The sequence below is a fragment of the Benincasa hispida genome, chromosome 8 (assembly GCF_027475165.1).
Source record: "Benincasa hispida cultivar pf3 chromosome 8, pf3_genome.v1.1, whole genome shotgun sequence".
In the NCBI taxonomy this organism is placed as follows: Eukaryota; Viridiplantae; Streptophyta; class Magnoliopsida; order Cucurbitales; family Cucurbitaceae; genus Benincasa; species Benincasa hispida.
Window position 1 is genome coordinate 8,925,296 of NC_143485.1, and position 18,573 is coordinate 8,943,868.

Consider the following 18,573-nt stretch of genomic DNA (forward strand, 5'->3'; position numbering starts at 1 on the left):
GAGGTGTCTTTATAAAGATAAAATTCTAGGATTGGTCCTCTCTCTACCTCATTAAATAGTTCTTTCCTAAACCTAATTAAGTTCTAAAGGAAGGTCAGGAGAGAGAAACAAATCTCTTAGAAGACCATTATCATGGATAAAGGTATGTTATTCTAACTAATTTTATTGTGAAAATCATTTTGTTTTAAGATCTTGGCATTTATTGTTTTATACAATATTATGGTTTTATTATATAATCATGAAGTTTCAACTTACATAAATTACTATCCAATTATGTAGTGGATGTGCTTTTTTAAATAACATTTAAAACAAAATTTTGTAATGAGTTATTTGATACAAAAATAGTATACCTTTACCATTATTATTTTTTCTTTCAAACAAATTACTAACTAATTATAAACAAATTCAATTACACTAATATCATTTGAACATATATGAATGACAAACAATTATTAACGGGTTTTCATATCAAAATAGCGTTTATAACAAAAATTGTTAATCAGTTTTTTTAAAAAAATACTATTTTAAAAAAATTGATTACTTTTTTTTTTTACAAAATCAAAAAAGATGAATTCGTATGTTGGATGCATTCAATAAAAGAATATTTATTTTAAAAAATTGAAACATTTTAATTATTTATAAAGTAATATACATGATTTTGATAGAAACCTAGAGATGAATGAAGCTCTAAATAATATAAATAATCAAATAAGTATTAAAGTTATTAATTATGATAAGAATGCTTGAAGGAGTATTTTGCTGTTCTTTAATAAGAAATTAATAGAAGAATCTATTAAAACAAAAAGTGGAAGGTACAGCAAACGGCCGTTTGGAATTAAACAAAGCTTCTCAAACTACCATGGGGCCCTCTATAGACGCCGTTAAACTGTCAGGCAAATACATGATGACTATTTGAAAGCCTTTATCTATATAATTTATATTTCTGTTTTAGTTATTAGTTGGTTTTTTTTAAAAAATAATTGCCAATTATTTTTACAGTTATTTTTTTTTTTTACCTTTATTTTTATTTATACGTTAAAATTTCTTGATTTTTATACTTCGAAGTTTGTTGAATTTTAGTTTATGTATTTTTTAAAATACTTTCAAAGAATCTTAAATTTTATCTCTTTTGTTTATTTATTGATGAATTTTATGTTATTTTTAGTAATTTCACTTTAAATTTTGAAATATTTTATTTTTTTACATGATGAAAATTATTGTTATTATTTAGTAATTTCGATAAAAAAAATATCTTTGAGAGACTAAATTTAAGATTTATTAGAAGTCTAAGGATTAAAATTGGATATTTGAAAGTATATGAACTAAATTTGAAAAATCTCAAAATATAGGAATCAAAATAGGATTTTAAATTTTTTTTAAAGTTCAATAACAAATGAGAATAAATGATTCAAATCTTTGAACTTTTTAGTTACATGTATAGATCTTAACTAATTGAATTGTGCTTGATTAGCAATTTTTTTTCCTTGAAGTTTTGATTCGATAGTTTTTTTTAGTACTAATTGGTTGCGATAAGTTGAGTCAATTTTCAAATATTTGAATTTGGCTTTTTGAAATGGGGTAGTAATTATTCCAATATCTATTTGTGGTTCAAACTAAAACATAAACTTCAAGATTGTTATGTGTTAACTAAGAAGCTTGTTGTTCAAACAATAATATGGTTCAATAAAATAGGTAAGAGTATACAAAATTCCATTAAATTTTGAGGAAGTTTTAGTTTTAGAGTAATGATTAGGTGTAACTATGCTTCTTTTTTCTTTGCAGTCAAAAGAAATTTAAGAATGAATTTTTAAAAAAATATTTGCCATATGGAAATAATTTATTGGTCAATTTATTTACCTTTCTATTTAGATTAGATTTTACTTGATTTTATTAGATTTGATATTGTTTATTAGTGATTTTCAGAATTTAAGTAAAAGAACAAGATTTGGAGTTAAAACAAGTCAAAAGAGTCCAAATAGTTATCTATTTGTCTAGCTTTTATCTAGGTCATCTCCTCTTCTTCAAAGCACATCATCAGTCTAATTGAGTTTAAACTACGGATCTCCACATAATTATATTTTAATTTATAAGGCATACAACTTCTTTGTTCAGAACTCGATGATTCTACCCTTAACATGGCTAAGTCAGAGGCATGACTCTGGTGCCATTTATTAGCTACAATTAGCCTCCAATGTATCTCTATAGTTGAATGAAATTTTTGGGAGTACAATCAAAATTTACATTGGATAGATAAAGAAAGATCATGGGTATATAAGTGTGGATAATTATCTCTATTGTTATGAGATCTTTCGGGTGATTCCAAAAACAAAATCATGAGGGTTTAATATAAAGTTCACAATATCATACCATGTGAAGGTACACGTAAAGAGTTTGTTGTCCCTAACAAAGTGGTATCCAACCTATGTTTCTAACTTAACTATGTCGATAGAATCCTCGAGTGCTAAATAAAGAATAAGTTGTGCACCTTAGAAAATAAAGTCATGGTGGAGACTCATAGTTGATAAGCTTTATGGTTGCATTGTTCGTGTGCTCTAAAGAAGAGGAGTTGTGAAAAATTAGGTGGATCTAACACAAAATACAATGTCAAGTATGATGTCACAAATAATATATATGACAAGTAGGCAACATGAAAGCAAACAGAAAAAATAACGACACAAAGATTGGCCACCCAGTTCGTGCAAAAACACCTACGTCTAGGAGACAGTGTGCTCAGTGGAATGAAAGTACTTATCTGATAGACTCCCTCTTCAGTGACTCACGTATAGCTTCCTCTTCAGTTTCAACTTAGGCTCCCCCTAAGTTTGACCTCCCCTCACTTTCACAATGATGCTTCTTTAATCTTTGTATGAGATTCCCTCAATACAACATATGTAGGCTCCCCCTAAGAGTGAGATCCTCTTACATTCATCATATTTAGGCTCCCCTTAAATAAAATATCAAATCAAACTCCTCTCAAGTTCTACAATGGTTGCCAAACCAAAATTCTCAATGAAAAATACAAAGATTTTCAATAACAAAACTTGGAGGTCAAGGCTTAGACAAACCCTAAGCTCAAAACTCTTAATACACACTTTTCTAATAAGGCCGCTAACCCTAAAATTGAATAAAAGTTCAATATAAATAAGGCTAGCTTTGAGAATATCTTTTAGGAGTGAATAAATATTCTTGACAGGAAAATAAAGAAGGTAGATATAGAAATCTACAAATCATGCAGACAGATATGAAAAATATATTCTACAGAACCCACTGGCAGACATGTAACAATGTTTATGACAATGTCTTTGACATGTTGCGCAACATGTTGCTTGCGTTTTGTCTGTAATAAAATCATCCAACCACACTGTAGTCTTATAATAATATCAGCCAATCAAACTACAGTAACAAATTGAACTGAACAAGAGCTAAAAAGATACATGATTATTTAGAGGGGGCTAGGTGGTACTTAGTTCGTGAAGAGGATTATTGAAAGTGCAACCAAAGTTTGACATTAGTAGAAAAATTAAAGAAATATTGTAGGTATATAAGCGAGGATAACTATCTTTACAGATTATTGGTATGAGACCTTTTAAGAGATTTCAAGAATAGAGCTACGAGAGCTTATGCCCAAAGTAGGTATTATCATATTACTGTGGAGATATATGAATAGTCAGTTGGTCCATCATTCACAAAATTAATTCTTACTCTATATCACTGATTTACATATCATGTATGTTTGTGTCTTCTCACCATTAATTTACACTTTTGTTGTCATGATTTTGATGAAAAGATCTCTTAACTATGTTTTTTTAGAAGAATAATTTTAAAATAGGGTTAAAATGAAATTTAGACAAGTAGGGATGGATATGAACTTTAGGCTGCATGGCCCAGATTGAAGACATGTACAACTTAGGGAAGGGTATGGTATGGCCTAATGGGGCATCTTCATAAAGTTTATTTTGACATTGGCTTATGAGTTGTACCTTAAATATAATGTCCATTTTTATGCAAACAGCTCTTATTTACTGGATGCCCCAAAAGCTGAAATTTGTTGGCCTTTTCTAACTTTCTAAGTTTCTTGGGAATATAAAACTAAGATGTTTTAGGCTCAATGTTAACTCAGCCATCTTATTTTATTTTATTTTTTTCCCCCCTTTTTTTAACCAGAAGCATTCCATTTTGAAACATAAAATTTTGGTGGTAGGTTTTAGGTAAATATACAAGATGGTATTTATTATTTTGGGCAATTCTCAATTGAGTCTTTCATCTTTTAAAAATCTCATTTTCTAGTGAATTAAAAGCTTTCAATTAAGTCCTTTCATGAAAAATCTATTAAAATCTGTTAGTAAAATCTGGATAGAGTAGGTGTTCTAAAAGAAAAATTGGCAAAAATGACTCATTTTGAAACTATTTAAAATAAATAAGGGGTATTTGGGACTCCAACTTAGAGTGATAGTCTACTCAAACGTTTGGGTCATGTGTTAAAATAATGAGGAATAAGAATTATTTTAACGAGAAAATTGAGTAAAAGACCCATTCTCAAGGCCGAAAATGATTTTTGTCTCACATTTTAAAACTTAAGAATTTTGACCTTGTACTCATCTCATCATCAAGCAATTTTACAAAATTACTCTTATTTCTTCTTCTTCTTCTTTTTCCTCATCCAATGATCGTCTTCTTCTTGTTCATCATCAATCTTGATCTTCGTTGTTGTGCCATGAAAACCATTGCCTTAAAATCAAAATCGGCATGACCTCGATGCTAAATGATCAGAAGCCGGTTGCTCCCCAAGATTAACACAGTCCTGGATATCTGACATGCACTCGCCAAAGAACGAATTGGAATTGTGGAAAAATGCCCAGAAACCAAAGATTAAACAAAGAGAAAAAAAGGAAGTAAATACACGTATATCTTATTTTTCAAAACCAAAATATTTTGAAAGCTTATGAAGAAAAAGAAAGGAAGGAAACTGTTTTTACTGTTTTGGATCACAGATTTATTCAATAATTAATTCAGATCTGGTAATTAATTTTAAATTGGTAATAAAATGGTTAAAAAGATAAAGAGAGAGGTAGTAAAAATATTAATTTTTTTTCGCACATGTGAGAAAAGTTTCTATTTTTGTTACAATCACCATTTTGAATTTCCTATGTAAACCTTGGTATATAGATCTCTTTGTCAAATCAAAATCTTACAATATGGGACAAGCACCTCTATCTTTTTCCATTTTGCTTTTTGTTATGGGTGAAAGACCCAAAATCGTGCCCGGCGCTTCTTTGGTGCGATAAACTTTAACAAGATCATGCACGAGCCTCAACGAGTTCACACAAGCAGTTTCGATCGTCTTTTTCTTTTTCTCTCCCTCTATTCAATGTGTTGCAAATAAGATCGACCACCAAAGAGCGAGAATAAGAGAATGAGAAAGTCCATTTTATGTGCGCAAAGTTTCGTTTTAGTAATTTTACCTAAATTTGACATCAGTAAAGAGTAAAAAATACCATTTTTAGAAAATGGTGCAAATCTAGCTCATTTTCTCCCCAAAAATTTGGATCCCGCAAACCCTATTTTAAACCCTTGTTTTGTTAGAGTAAATCTATTTACCGGTTATAATAATTAATTCTCTCTCCAATGTTTCTAATAACTCCATCAATTGATGACATTGGTAACTAGCTATAATGACTACCTCCGATGCTTAACTTCAACAATCACTCTAATGACCACATTTGGCAGCCAACTCCAACGAATACTACTTTTGGTGACCATCTATGCAACCAAATCCGGTAGCAAACTTTAGCAAATACTACCCCCGACCAGTTCATAGTGTTTAATAGTCTTATTTTAGTCTCATGTAACATTTTGAAAGATATGGTCCAAATGGAAATTAGAGTCAAAACCTATGATAGTCGTGTTTCTCTTTATCTGAGTACAACAATTGCGGGGATGAGATCAAACTTCTAATCTCTAGGGAGGAAGACCATGCCAATTACTCTTAAAGTAAGTTCATTTTGGTTGTTCATCTTGTGTTTACTTCTTGATAGTTGCACTTGAAGGTTTTATTTATTTATTTATATAAATATATCACTATTAGAAAAAAAAAAACTATAATGAATGTATATATATATATTTGCTTTCAATATTATAATAGTTTTTTTCAAGTATTTCAATATTATAACAGTTGAATCACAACTTAAATATTAAAATGGCAATCATTTTTTTTTATATGAGCTATAATTTAAGGTTTTCTCAATATTTAAAAACATGTACACACTTCCAATATTCAATTAATTAAGTTTTGAGTCCCCACTATCACATTATATTACCTTTTCATTGACTTTAAAGAATATATTTCAAAAAATTGTGTTCACTTGTATGCTAAGATTTTTGGATTTAGTGGTAATTTTGATATGTATTAAAAAAAAAAATCACATGTTCAAACATCTGTTAATTCTTTCTCAATAATATCGATAGTTCAATTTGTTAGATCTTGTGTTCGGTTATCATTTAAATATCACAAACCTAAATCATCTCATGACTTACCTTGTCAACTCTATGAAAAATTATCTACCTACAATAAATTTCTCTTCTTTTGCAATCTCTCAGAAGCAAAAATTATGTTGTTTTGTTTCCCATTTCTATGTACAGAAACATTAATGTTAATTTCACAATTTACTTCTTTTGGAAAGTAACCATACAAAAGAATGCAGTTCCACGACTAATTACTCCAGTTGCAAAGAGACAGATTAAACATTTGTACCAATTTTGGAGATCATAGCGATTTTGCATTAATGAACCACATCGTGAAATTAACCATACCCCCGAGTACCTAAAAATTCAGAAAATACAAAACCGTAAGATAATGAAAAAGAATAATATTTGAGTGCATCTGACTAACACCTTTCTTTTGTAGGACACTCAATCATCCAACCATAGTTTGACACATGACAAATTCTTCTTTTATTAGTTTAAGATATACCTAAATATTGCGGTATGAAAAATACGTAGAAAAGAAGATGCGTTTTTCATGGTTATTAGTTTACCTTTTAGCATTGGCTATGACAAAAGCTTCCAAGGCCCACTTTGTGTAGCAAACCTTACTTATTGAATCTACAAGTTTGTTGTCATCACTATTGTGAGTTGCAATGAGCATCAAAACAACTGGAAGAAGTACTGACCACTGCAATTGACATGACAATAATTGGATTAAACTTCGAACTAACTTTAGTTTTTATACTTTTAAATGTTTGGTTATTATTGTCATTATCTTTTGATTAAAGCTGGCTGAAGTAAGAAGTCCCTATCATTAACTTCGTTAGTTGACACCTATCCAACTAAATATCTAAATCTATTTAAAATCAACTCGCTATATATATTTCTTATATAGCACAGTGAGTGCACTATATAAGCGTTAAATTTAAAAGTTTACTTATTAGACACAAAACCAAAAAAATTAGAAACCTATTATAAAATTTTTAAAGTAAAATAAGAAAACCAAATAGATCCATTAAAAACTTTTTCAATGAAAGTGCACGAACTTTTTAGACAAAGTAAAGTTCAAAGACCAAACTTGCAATTTAACCTAATAAAAACGAGTAATTAGTAGAGATATGCGAGATGAACCGAGGTAGAAAAAGAAAGAAGTATGAGTTGAAAAGTGAAGGTGTGTTTTTACTCACAAGTTGGGCAGGGCCAGGTTCGAGGAAGATGGCTAAAGCATAGGCAATTCCAGTGACACAATAAACCAAGCAAACCAACACAATGTAATTGTCTGTTATAGAAGATCTGGGATTGTTGAAGAAATAGAACATAGAGAGATAAACCATAGGCTTTATGATTGTGTTGAAGTGATCAATTGTATCCTTTGCAAGAAAATAAGCTAAGCTGCTCATTCCAGAAGAACTTTCTCTCCAATAATGTAGTTTATCTAATGAAAATGATCTCAATGCCGTAATCTTGCATAGCAGAGCTGAAATTTAACAAGACCCAAAAAAGGAAAAACAAAGTGCTAGTTGATCAATACAATGTTAAGTAACTATGAATTGATGAATTGAAGAGTATAAAGGAAAAAGAAAAGTTTGAACTTACAGACAGCTATGACAGTGTATGTATAACCAAGTGAGCCAAATGATTCATCACTCACTTTAGCTAATGTTCCCAAGCATATCCCAGCAAGCAATAAAATCAAATAGTCTACAGCCTGTGTCCGAGCTTCTCGTAGCCTCTGCTTTCCAACTCTGCAGATAATCAAGGTCATACCATTTCAAAACTACCGACGAAAACTAGAAAACTTCTGTCAATTATTGTTACAGATTCGGGAACACTCGTGTTAAATTACTATTAAACTCAAAGACTTAAGTTGATGGAATATGAAAATTCTAAGATTGTTAAGTCACCACCATTTCTAAAAGCTGATATCATAGCAAAAGGTTGAGTGTTCAAACCCTTATAAGCTAGTTTGTGTTTGAATTCGGCAAGATTTTAGGTCTAGTAGTAATTTAACATGATATCGGAGTAGAATGCTCGATATTTGAGTCACTGTAACGTAATTTCCTTACTAATTAATATTGACAATCACTTGTTGAACCTTGTACTAGTTTCCAAACCTACATGAATAAGAAAAGTAAAATTTATCCTAATCCATCAACTTAATTTCACGAGTTTAGCAGTGATCTAATATCACTCACCAAAACAAAATAATGTTATTCTGGCAAACATTCTGACAAATGGGGTTAGTCTATAACAGTTGATTGATTTTCAAAGATTGCAACTTTTCTCGACATAAATATGTTTGAAAGGAGGCAATAGGAACATACCTTCCAAGAAAGTACTTATACTGTTGGGCTACACCAGGGGTTTTGCGGTTAGACAAATCACTTGACTTCAAGAAATTAAGTTGGATGTGATCTCTCTTCACCTCAACAGTATGCTTAACATCCTGCCAAAACTCTCCAGCAAATGACACAGAGTCACTAGTATCATGGGCACCGGTCCCTCCATGGCTCGAGTTTTCGCCCGCTGCCGAAGCTGTCATGCCCTCAATGCTCTGTAGCATGTCCATGGGGACTGGGTACCCATTGTGGAGCATCCATCTCACAGGGAGTTGCTTGTAAGTTATGCCTGTAGTTGTGGTTGGTTTCACAATTCCTTCCAAAATGTCAATAAAATAGTCAGGTGGGTTAACTCTCTCAGGGACTGTAATCCCAAGAGTAGCAAAATACTCCTCCAATTTCTTTACTGGTCCATGGTACACTGTTAGCCCTCCTTTGGCTAGAAGAATCAACTCATCAAACATGCTGAACAATGTGTAGCTGATGAATCATTTCAAGAGAGGGAAAGATTCATTAAGATGAGCTTTTAGGATATGCATTTTCAATGATTTAAACCCTATTTGGTTCTACACTTTTTTGCTTCTATCCATTTTGATCACTATACTTTTAAAACAAAGGAGATGTTTGGGACACTGAGTTGAGTTATGAAGTTGGTGGGCCAAACACCGCATTTTTACGTTGTCACTAAAATTTGGATTGGGGTTTTTCATATAGAAACCAAAACATTTATTTATTTAAAAAATATAGGGACTGAAATGGATAAAAGTTGAACGAATAGACACCAAAATAGGCAAAAACGAAAAGAACAAGACCAAAATAGAATTTAGACCGTTTCTAAATACACAAAGATAACTCCCATTTTTTTTAGTTGCTTACCTTGGTTGGTGAACAACCATGCAAATGTTTACTCCTTCAAGAGCCTCGCGTCTAAGTGCTTTGAGGAGTAACTGTGAAGAAGAACTGTCAAGACCAGAAGTGGGTTCATCCAAGATCAAAAGTGAAGGTTCCATAACCATTTCCAAGCCAACATTTACTCTTTTTCTTTGACCTCCAGAGATTCCTCTCTTCTCCACTGTCCCAACAAGAGAATCCCTTACCGCCTGTAACCCCAAAGATTCAATGACTCTTTCTACAACGAGCACCTTTTCAGGTTTGAGCAAATCAGCAGAAAGTCTACGCAACAAACAACAAAAGCACTTTGAATAACTGAAAAAGAAGAAAAATATTAACTATCTCAATTCAGCTAATATACTTTAGGGCGAGTTTGGAATGACTTTTAGAAAAACGCTTAATTAGTTTTTCTTCCAAACATGCTGATGAAAAAAGTTCTTTCAATCAAAGTACTTATTCCAAAAGTCATCCCAAACACATCCTTACTCGGAGATTATTAGAAAAGAAAGACATGCCTGCATCTCGCACTAAACCAAAGATTCTCCTCCACTGTCAAGTTCCCGTGCACAATATCGTCTTGTGGCACAAAGCCAATGATTTTCTTATATGAATGAATTGATTCCATTTGACCATTGATAAGAATCATTCCAGACATAGTACAACCAGTCACTTTTCCAGCCAAAGCAGAGAGAAATGTTGTTTTTCCAGCCCCTGATGGACCCATCACAGCAGAAACTTTACCAGGCATAATTTTCCCAGTAACACACCTCATCAAATGCCTATTTTTGCCTTTCAAAGTGAGAGTTAAATCTTTAAAAGCAACCTCAATCATAGGCCTTTTCCTAATCTCAATGTCAATATCATTTGCCATTGAGATTACTCCAGAAAAAGTCAAATTCTTATTCTGTTCTTGCAGGGCTTTCTCCTTCTCAATTTGGCCATATGCATACTTGAATATCTGGCTCTGTGTGTGCAATTGCTTGCCCTTTGGTGCTTGTTTCTTAATGTTTTTATCACCAATCTCTAAATTGAAGCCTTCTTGGCTATCTGGGTCTTTATCAATTGATTGCATCATCTTTGTCAGGTTGCTCTTCTCCTTCTTCCCTTTTGATGTTGTAGACGATGAACCACCACCTATACCATACCAAATTGGAGTAAATGTCTAAACAAATACGTAAAATATCTAGTTGAGGGCACAAATACCTCTCAAATGTTTAGTCCATGAACTCTCAAATTGCATCTAGTTGAGGGCACAAAGTATTTTGTAGGCCCTCGATATTAAGTTTTGTGTCTAATAGATCTTTGACTTGTATTGTTGGAATGTCTTGAATCTGTTATTTGGTGCTTCGGATGACTAAACATGAGGACTCAGGAGCAACATTCGAAAACCTAATTTATACTCGTTTATACATTATTTATGTTTTTGGGTCTACAGTTTAGAGAGGTGTCATATATAAACCCTCTAACCCTATTGTCACCTCTACAGTTTGCATCATCTGACATTTCTCTCTAATGAAACCTAATTTCTCCCTCTACCTGTGACGTAGCTAACACACTGTCAGTGAATCACGTAAATCTCTATGTCAATTTCTTTACTGTTTACGTTTTTTTTGCTCTCTTTGATTATTGATTTCATAACATATACGATACTTTTTTTTTACACTTCCAAAGTTCATGAATCTACTAGACATAAATATTGAAAGTCAAATGATCTATTAGACACATTTTTAACTTTGGGGACTTATTAGACACAATTCTAAATGCTGGTGGACTAAAATTATTATAATTTAACGAATTCACTAGATATTAAAATTCTTTTGATATTACCAGGTGGCATAGCTCCTAAGGCAGCATCTGTTCCAGGCTTAGGTTGGCCAAAGCCTTTAAGATCTGGGTGTTTTGTGGATTTTCTGCGAGAGAACGTGCGAGAGAATTGTGTTTGTAGCTCAACTGCATGTTTCTTGGCAATGTCTTTTGCAGATTTCCATTTCTCACGTGCTTGTGCTGTTTCTCTTACACTTTGGACAGCCTTCTCTCTCGATTTCGCTTGTCGTCTCTCTCGAGTCGACAGAACTTGGTCGGAGCAGTTGTAAATAATGATCAGAAGGAAACTTAGTCCGGCCTGCACTCACAAGTAACCGATCAAAGTCCGACATATTGTTTAAGTCTAGTGCTGTTAACATGGGATCAGGGTAGGAGGTTTTGTATTTGTACTATGTCAATGTCATTTCATTCACTTGTTGGATTCTTGTTTGTTAAGTTTAGGATCACAAAGAGAGTGTTAAGAATATAGTAAATTATTGACTTAAACTAATAATCACGTTTTGTAGTTTTGAATGACATCTAAAGATATTTCTTGATGCATATTTTCATCAATCAAAATTTAAGATACACAAATACAAATTAGTGACATGTATATACGACACGACACATACATGATGACATGCCATCTTTCTAAAAGCTACAATATGAATATGATACAACCAAGTTTATTAATATATATATATATATATCACTTTTACAAATTCATATTCAATAATTTTTTTTCATTTATATATTTATTAAAAATCATGAGTTAATATATTTGGCTCTCAATATTTAATTTCTTTTGTCCTATAGTACTATTTACCGGTAATTATTATGCTCAATAAGTATTTACCTAGTGTAACTATTGTTTGACACACATCTGTTGTACTAATAAGTATTTAATATGTTTTTGGGTTTTCGGTAAGTGTTCGCAGTGTCCAAGTTTGGTTGGACACACAAATATGTTATTCTAACTTAAATGTTTGTGTTTTTTAGATTCTAAATCCTTTCGGTGGAGGTGATAGATGGCAAATTGTACTGTTTGGATCTATCTAGAATAATATTGTTCTCTTAAGCGTGGGAGATTAAAAAATACTTACAAAAAGCATGACACCATATGCAGTGATATTTTGATTAGCTGATCTTGGCGTACATGTCGCCATTCGAAAACATCCTACATATGCATAAAAATTAGGCGCATATCTACGACTAGAGGTTAGAGATTTTCATTTTCATTTTCACATATTATTGAATATTAGAGAGTAAATTTAAAAAAAATAAAAAATAAAAACGAGAAAGCTCATGAGTAGCCATGGAATGCTAAAGTTTAGTCACATAATTATTAGAGATGTTACATTTAAAAATTTTAAATTAAAAATAATAATAATAAGTGATTAGCATAGTCTGATACTAACAATAATCTTTGCATATGACCAATTTATCTATACATTGATAAATCTTAATATTAATAAAACAAATTATTTGACCAATATATTGACTATTAAATCACTGATTAGCTTATATATATTAGGATGTCAATCTCATTGATTTACATGTATTTTAATTTTTTTCCTTTATTTGTAATAATTATTTTTTGTTATATTTTTACATTGCTTTATTTAAATGCTAGAATTGTAAGAATTCCTAATGTATTTCAATCTAAAAAATGACAATGATTTGTTTTTAAAAAATAGAGGATAAAATCAGAACAATACAGAAAATAGAAGGAAACAAATAAAATATTGAAGTTTTCTTTCTATAACACCATTCATTTATTTTTCTTCAAAATTAAATTGTGCATTTACTTCATTTAGAGAGAGTAAAAGAAAAAAATAAACAAAGAATTTTTTACAAATAAAAAAAAAACATCAAACTATTTACAAAAATAGTAAAAAGAATACTAGACTTTTATATCTATCCGTTTCTATTAGTAATAGACACAGATAGATTTCTATCTACTTCTATCAACCTTTTGCTTAAATAGTTTTTCTTATTTTTCTATTTTTAAAAATCTTCTAAATAAATAACCAAAAGTATTATAATAAATAAAGAAAAGAAAAGAAAATGGAGAAGAAAACAAAAATAATAAATAAAAATTAAGAAACTAAAAAATAATAACAATTGGATAAAAATTAAAAAAAGGGAAAAACAAAGTTTCATTCTCTATAGTCTCCTATGTAGTATAAATATGAATGTATTAAGACCAAAAAAAAAAAAAAAAGTCAAATTATTTTTTTAAAAAAAAAGTCATACAATAATTATTAAAAATTATAAAAACTACTTAGCGGTAGAGAAACTTACTTTGTTGAGAAGTTGAACCAGTTCTACAATAATACCTACAAAAGAGAAAAAAACAAAACAAAACAAAAAGGATCGAAAACAACAATATCATATGAAATTCCACAAAAACGTAATAATATATAACGACACCATATTTTTAGAACAAGCACTTAATTAATTTTATCCTCCATATAAAAAAGAGCAATACTTGAATTATTTGAATTACGTCTATTTTTTGCAATCCATACCAATCACGTATAATAATATGTATGTGTATATATTAAAAAACTAATAAGAATTCGTCACGTAACAAATTTTGATTAAACTATTGAGATTAATGCACAATAATAAATGGAACAATGATACACCTAAATATTTTTTTATAAAAATAAATGTAAAAATATCATTTTAATCCTTTACTTTGGAATTTCTTCAATTTTAGTCCCATTATTTGCACTAAGTTTTAAATTTAGTCCGCTAAGGTTAAGTTTTATCGAAATTTGTTAAATAATAATAAATATTTTCATGCAATAAAATATGTGAATATGTTAACCAAATTTAGAGACAATGTTAACTGAGAATTTTTTTTGAAAAAATAAAAACTATACTAGTAGTGGAGAACTAAATTTAAGATTTATTGAAAGTATAAAGACTGAAATTGAACAAACTCCAAAATACAAAATTCAACATGGTATTTTAATATGTAGCACTTTTAATTTAGGGTTAATAATTAAGTATATGGCAATATTTTTAAAGAATTGCAAATATAACTAAATCTAAAGGTGATAGACTCTATCGTTAATAGATTTCTATAAAAAATATAGTTTCTCGTTGATAGACTTTGAGAGCAAGATCTAAATTTGCTATATTTGTAAATTCTTTTGCATTGTATTATATCTACTAATACTTTATCATCGGTTGTTGTATTTGCAATAACTCCTATTTTAATTAGTTCAAACATTTTTTTTTTTTTGTCAAAGAGATGCGATATATACGAATACGAAAACAAAAAGGAAAATGAGAACGAGAAGTTGTAGGATGGAATATCAATACCCACTACTGCAAGGATTTTTTTGGATAGTAGAAGGGCAATAGGATCCTGCCGAGCAAAAAATCTCACTACCGCTCAAGATATCTGCCCACACATCTGCTCCTCCACATGTGTGATTCAGTTTTCCTGGTGGTAACTGATAATGGTAACTGCATTCACAACATTTAATTCATTTCTTAGACGAATACGTACCTATGTGCATGTTCGAAAAATCACTCTGAAACACTCCTTTGATCATTCTAAATCAAGTCAAGTGTTTAATTTTATACTTTTAATTGCATTTTTCATTCTATTAAAAGTTATTTTGTTTTACTAAAGTACTTTTTTTTTAAATGATTTTAATCATTTTAGAATCACTCTCAAACATGTCTGTGCATGCATTTAGTACGGGTAAATGATACTTACGGTTCACAGACACCCGTGGTTTTGTTGAGTTTTGCAAGTGGACAATAAGCACCCAATGGACAAGCTTTAACGAGAAAAAAAGAAAGACAAAAAATTGTGTTAATAAATTGGCTTAAGTTCAGCCATCCAATTTCTATTTCAAATTACCTACCAAACAAATCCTAAGCTTTCAAAGTTGGTGTCTAATAGGCTTCAAAACTTTAAACCATTTAATAGGTAGTGAATTCAAAATCTATTAGACACAAAATTAAGAGTTTAAGAGACTTATCGAACACAAAATAGAAGTTTATAGCTAAGGATATTCAAATAACCCGACAACAAGAAAAATCCAGAGTATCCAAACCCAAACTATAAGAGTTGGATTGCATTAAATTTTCTTCTATTTATGTCGGGTTGAGTTGGGAGACCTTGTTCAGGTCTTTCTGGTAGCCAATCCAACCAAACTCGAACTCATGTACATCTCCATGCTACGTTAAACGTATAAAGTAGAAAAGGGGGGATGAAAAAGAAAACTTACGGATCATACAAGTAATGCCATGGGGGCAGAAGAAACCTTCACAACAAGGCTTGCAGTTGGTGGTTCTTGAAGGTATAACTTTAACATTTTTATAATCAACTTTCTGACCTTTTCCAGTACCACAAGCCCAACCAGGCTCACAACCTGATACCCATGATGACAGATTACAATTCTTGTTTGGTTTCAAGTAATTTGTTCTCTTTGAAGATGCACTGCTGCTGAAATAACTGTTTAAGTAGAATTTCACTTCTGCTGCTGTGCATATTCTCATTAGAAGATCTGTCATTAAAAAGAACATACGTATCATATTTCAATATCCCTCCTTTTTCGTCCGTCATTGTTTTGTTATATTAGCTTACTCTCCTTAGACATCTTTTATACACCATTTTCAAACTTCTGAGACCAATTAACATCAACGTAATAATCATCATGTCCCCATTCCAACCTTTCACTTTTTGATAGGATACGTTGGTAGTTTTTTTTCCTTCTATTTCTTAACAAAGAAAAAAAAATTGTGTTTGCCATGTGTGATTGTTGTTTATTGTTCACTTCAAATTTTTTGAACTAAAGGAAATTACAATTAAATATGTTAGATATATGTCTTTTTAATATACATTTTACCAGTCGAGAAATGATATAGTAATTCATTCGTTAAAAATTTGGAACGATAAAACTAACATAATCATTGTTTTTCTCAAAACGTGTATATAGATTAAATTATAAGTTTAGTCCAAAACTTGTAAGCTTATGTTTAAGAGATCATTAAACTTGAAAGGTGATACCTAGACCTCAATATTATGTTTAATAAGTTCTTGAATTTTAAATATATCTAATGGGTCTATTAAATATAAAATTTAATTATATGTATATTAAGATCTTATTTTTCATTATATGTATTTTTGTTGGATAGTTTTGTGAATTTATTAAAAAAAAAAAAAAGTCAAATAGGTAATTTTCTTAGTTTTAGACACAAAATTAAAGTTCGGATTAAAACCTACCACTTTCTAATTAAAGTCACTCAATGATTAGGCAAAGTCTATATATATCACATTCATAAATCATTGATTTATTCAAAAATTTAAACTAGTAGATAAAGATAAATTTAACTATTTGGTCTATTTTGTCTAACACATGTAACTTTTTTTTTGTTATATAGTAAAAATAAAAATTCAATTTTTTAAAAAACACTATTTATGCTTTGTTATATAGTAAAAATAAGAATTTAATTTTTTAAAATAAATCTGTATTAGAAACTTACGACAATGACCTTCAAAATATCTTTACAATGATATAATATTATTCATTTAAACATCAATTTTTATGACTTTCCTATGACAAATTTTTATTAGTTACACTCAGCTGTTCAATATTTTTCAAGTTATAATTTTTTAATACGCTTGCAATATATATATTTTTAATAATAATAATAATAATAATAATAACTCATATTCTTTAAATAATAACAACTCAAGTTGTTTTCAATTATTTTTTACAAAATAATATGTGGGCCCCACAGGCAATAAGTTAAAAAATTGTTTATGAAAAAGAAATAGAAAAATCCTCAAATCAGTATAAAGTTTACCTTTGCTCTTTCTAGCGCAGATAGAAATGAATTCAGAATTATGAGTGAAATTGAAGGCTCCATCCCAATCAGCATTCCTGCATTTTTATTTTTTTAAAAAAATTATATATATAAACAAAAAATATCTGCATATAAAAAAATTGTCAAATATTTATAAGAATAGAAAAAAAAATGGATAGACTTAGAAACTAATTAGACTTCTATCAATTTTTTAATTAAATAATTTTGTTATTTGGGTAAATCTTTTTCTTTTTAAAATTCCCAAAAATAAAATCAATAAAAAAAAAAAAGAATGTAAAAAGAAGGAGAACAGACGCGTCGGAAATGCAGAAACCGAAATGTTTCTGAATATCATCCTTGAAAACAGAGGTGAAATTCTTAATCCGATCATTAACAAGCTGAGCCAATAAATCCCCGGTGGCTGACTGAATACCGCCACCAAGACCGCCACCGTCACCGTCACCGCCACCGCCACCACCACCGCCTTCATCTCCATAGTCATAATCCTCCACCGAATAATCCTGAGCATCAACAAATCGGACAGAAATGAACAACAAGAATAACCAGATGGAGAAGACGCCGCTGTGAAAAATCTTCTCCTTGCTCATGGCGACGCCTGAGAACTGCAAATGTGGGCTTTCAGATTCGAAGATGAATCAGAAGGAACATGGAAGGAAGGAAGGATAGGGAAATCAGGGGTTTGGGCGGATGAATTGATGCTTGAAGAAGAGAGGAAAATGGAAGAAAATTGGAGAATGTGTGTTGGTTGAAATTTGGATTCGGTTTTTGGTGAGGAAGAAATGGCGGGGAGGAAGATTTGGCGAAGGATGTGGTAAAGAATAACACGGGAAATTTTACTGACCATCACGACACGGTTTCACCTTTTTCCCAACTAAACATTTTTACTCCTTTTCCAAATATAGCCTTTTAGATATTTTCTGATTTTTTTCTTTTAATCTCTCCCTCATTTTTCTCCAAAATTAAATATATATGTCTGTGAATTATTTGGTTTTAAAATATTCAGCTTTAAATATTATTATATTACTCACTGTATTTTCTTTCAATAGTATTGATATGCTCCATTATAAATCTACCATTCAACTAATAAACCAAATAAGTATATCAATCAATAAACTTTTAATAAGTAAAGAAATATAACTAATATATAAGTGAAAATGACAAAAAAAAAAGTGTCTTCTTTGTTTTAAGTTTAGGGTTA

At 30.4% G+C, this 18,573-nt stretch overlaps 1 protein-coding gene across 2 annotated transcripts; it reads right to left on the bottom strand.

Annotated features, from left to right (window-relative positions):
• Window positions 1-6,596: 6,596 nt before the first annotated feature.
• On the bottom strand, window positions 6,597-18,267 carry ABCG28 (ABC transporter family protein). Of its 2 annotated transcripts, XM_039039246.2 has the most exons (15): window positions 17,670-18,267; window positions 17,355-17,431; window positions 15,773-16,051; window positions 15,256-15,319; window positions 14,853-14,999; window positions 13,821-13,855; window positions 12,620-12,693; window positions 11,541-11,835; window positions 10,229-10,847; window positions 9,699-9,995; window positions 8,808-9,302; window positions 8,080-8,228; window positions 7,671-7,960; window positions 7,035-7,171; window positions 6,597-6,820 (listed from the first exon to the last, which is right to left on the bottom strand). In XM_039039246.2, exons 1-15 carry the CDS (start codon window positions 17,960-17,962, stop codon window positions 6,664-6,666), a joined length of 3,408 nt encoding a protein of 1,135 aa, XP_038895174.1. In that variant the 5' UTR covers window positions 17,963-18,267; the 3' UTR covers window positions 6,597-6,663. The 2 variants fall into 2 exon arrangements, with proteins under 2 accessions (XP_038895174.1, XP_090172315.1); XM_090316189.1 differs by lacking the exons at window positions 15,256-15,319; window positions 15,773-16,051; window positions 17,355-17,431; window positions 17,670-18,267 and having other exon boundaries at window positions 14,857-14,955.
• Between the last annotated feature and the right edge of the window lie 306 nt (window positions 18,268-18,573).

Bases quoted from the DNA above. Each gene is read 5' to 3' on its own strand.
- ABCG28 (XM_039039246.2), bottom strand. From the start codon at position 17,962: ATGAGCAAGGAGAAGATTTTTCACAGCGGCGTCTTCTCCATCTGGTTA. The intron at 17,432-17,669 runs GTCTGTTCTCCT...ATAAAAATGCAG, and splicing joins GGTTTCTGCATTTCCGACGC to GAATGCTGATTGGGATGGAG. The intron at 8,229-8,807 runs GTATGTTCCTAT...GATTATCTGCAG, and splicing joins TATAAGTACTTTCTTGGAAG to AGTTGGAAAGCAGAGGCTAC.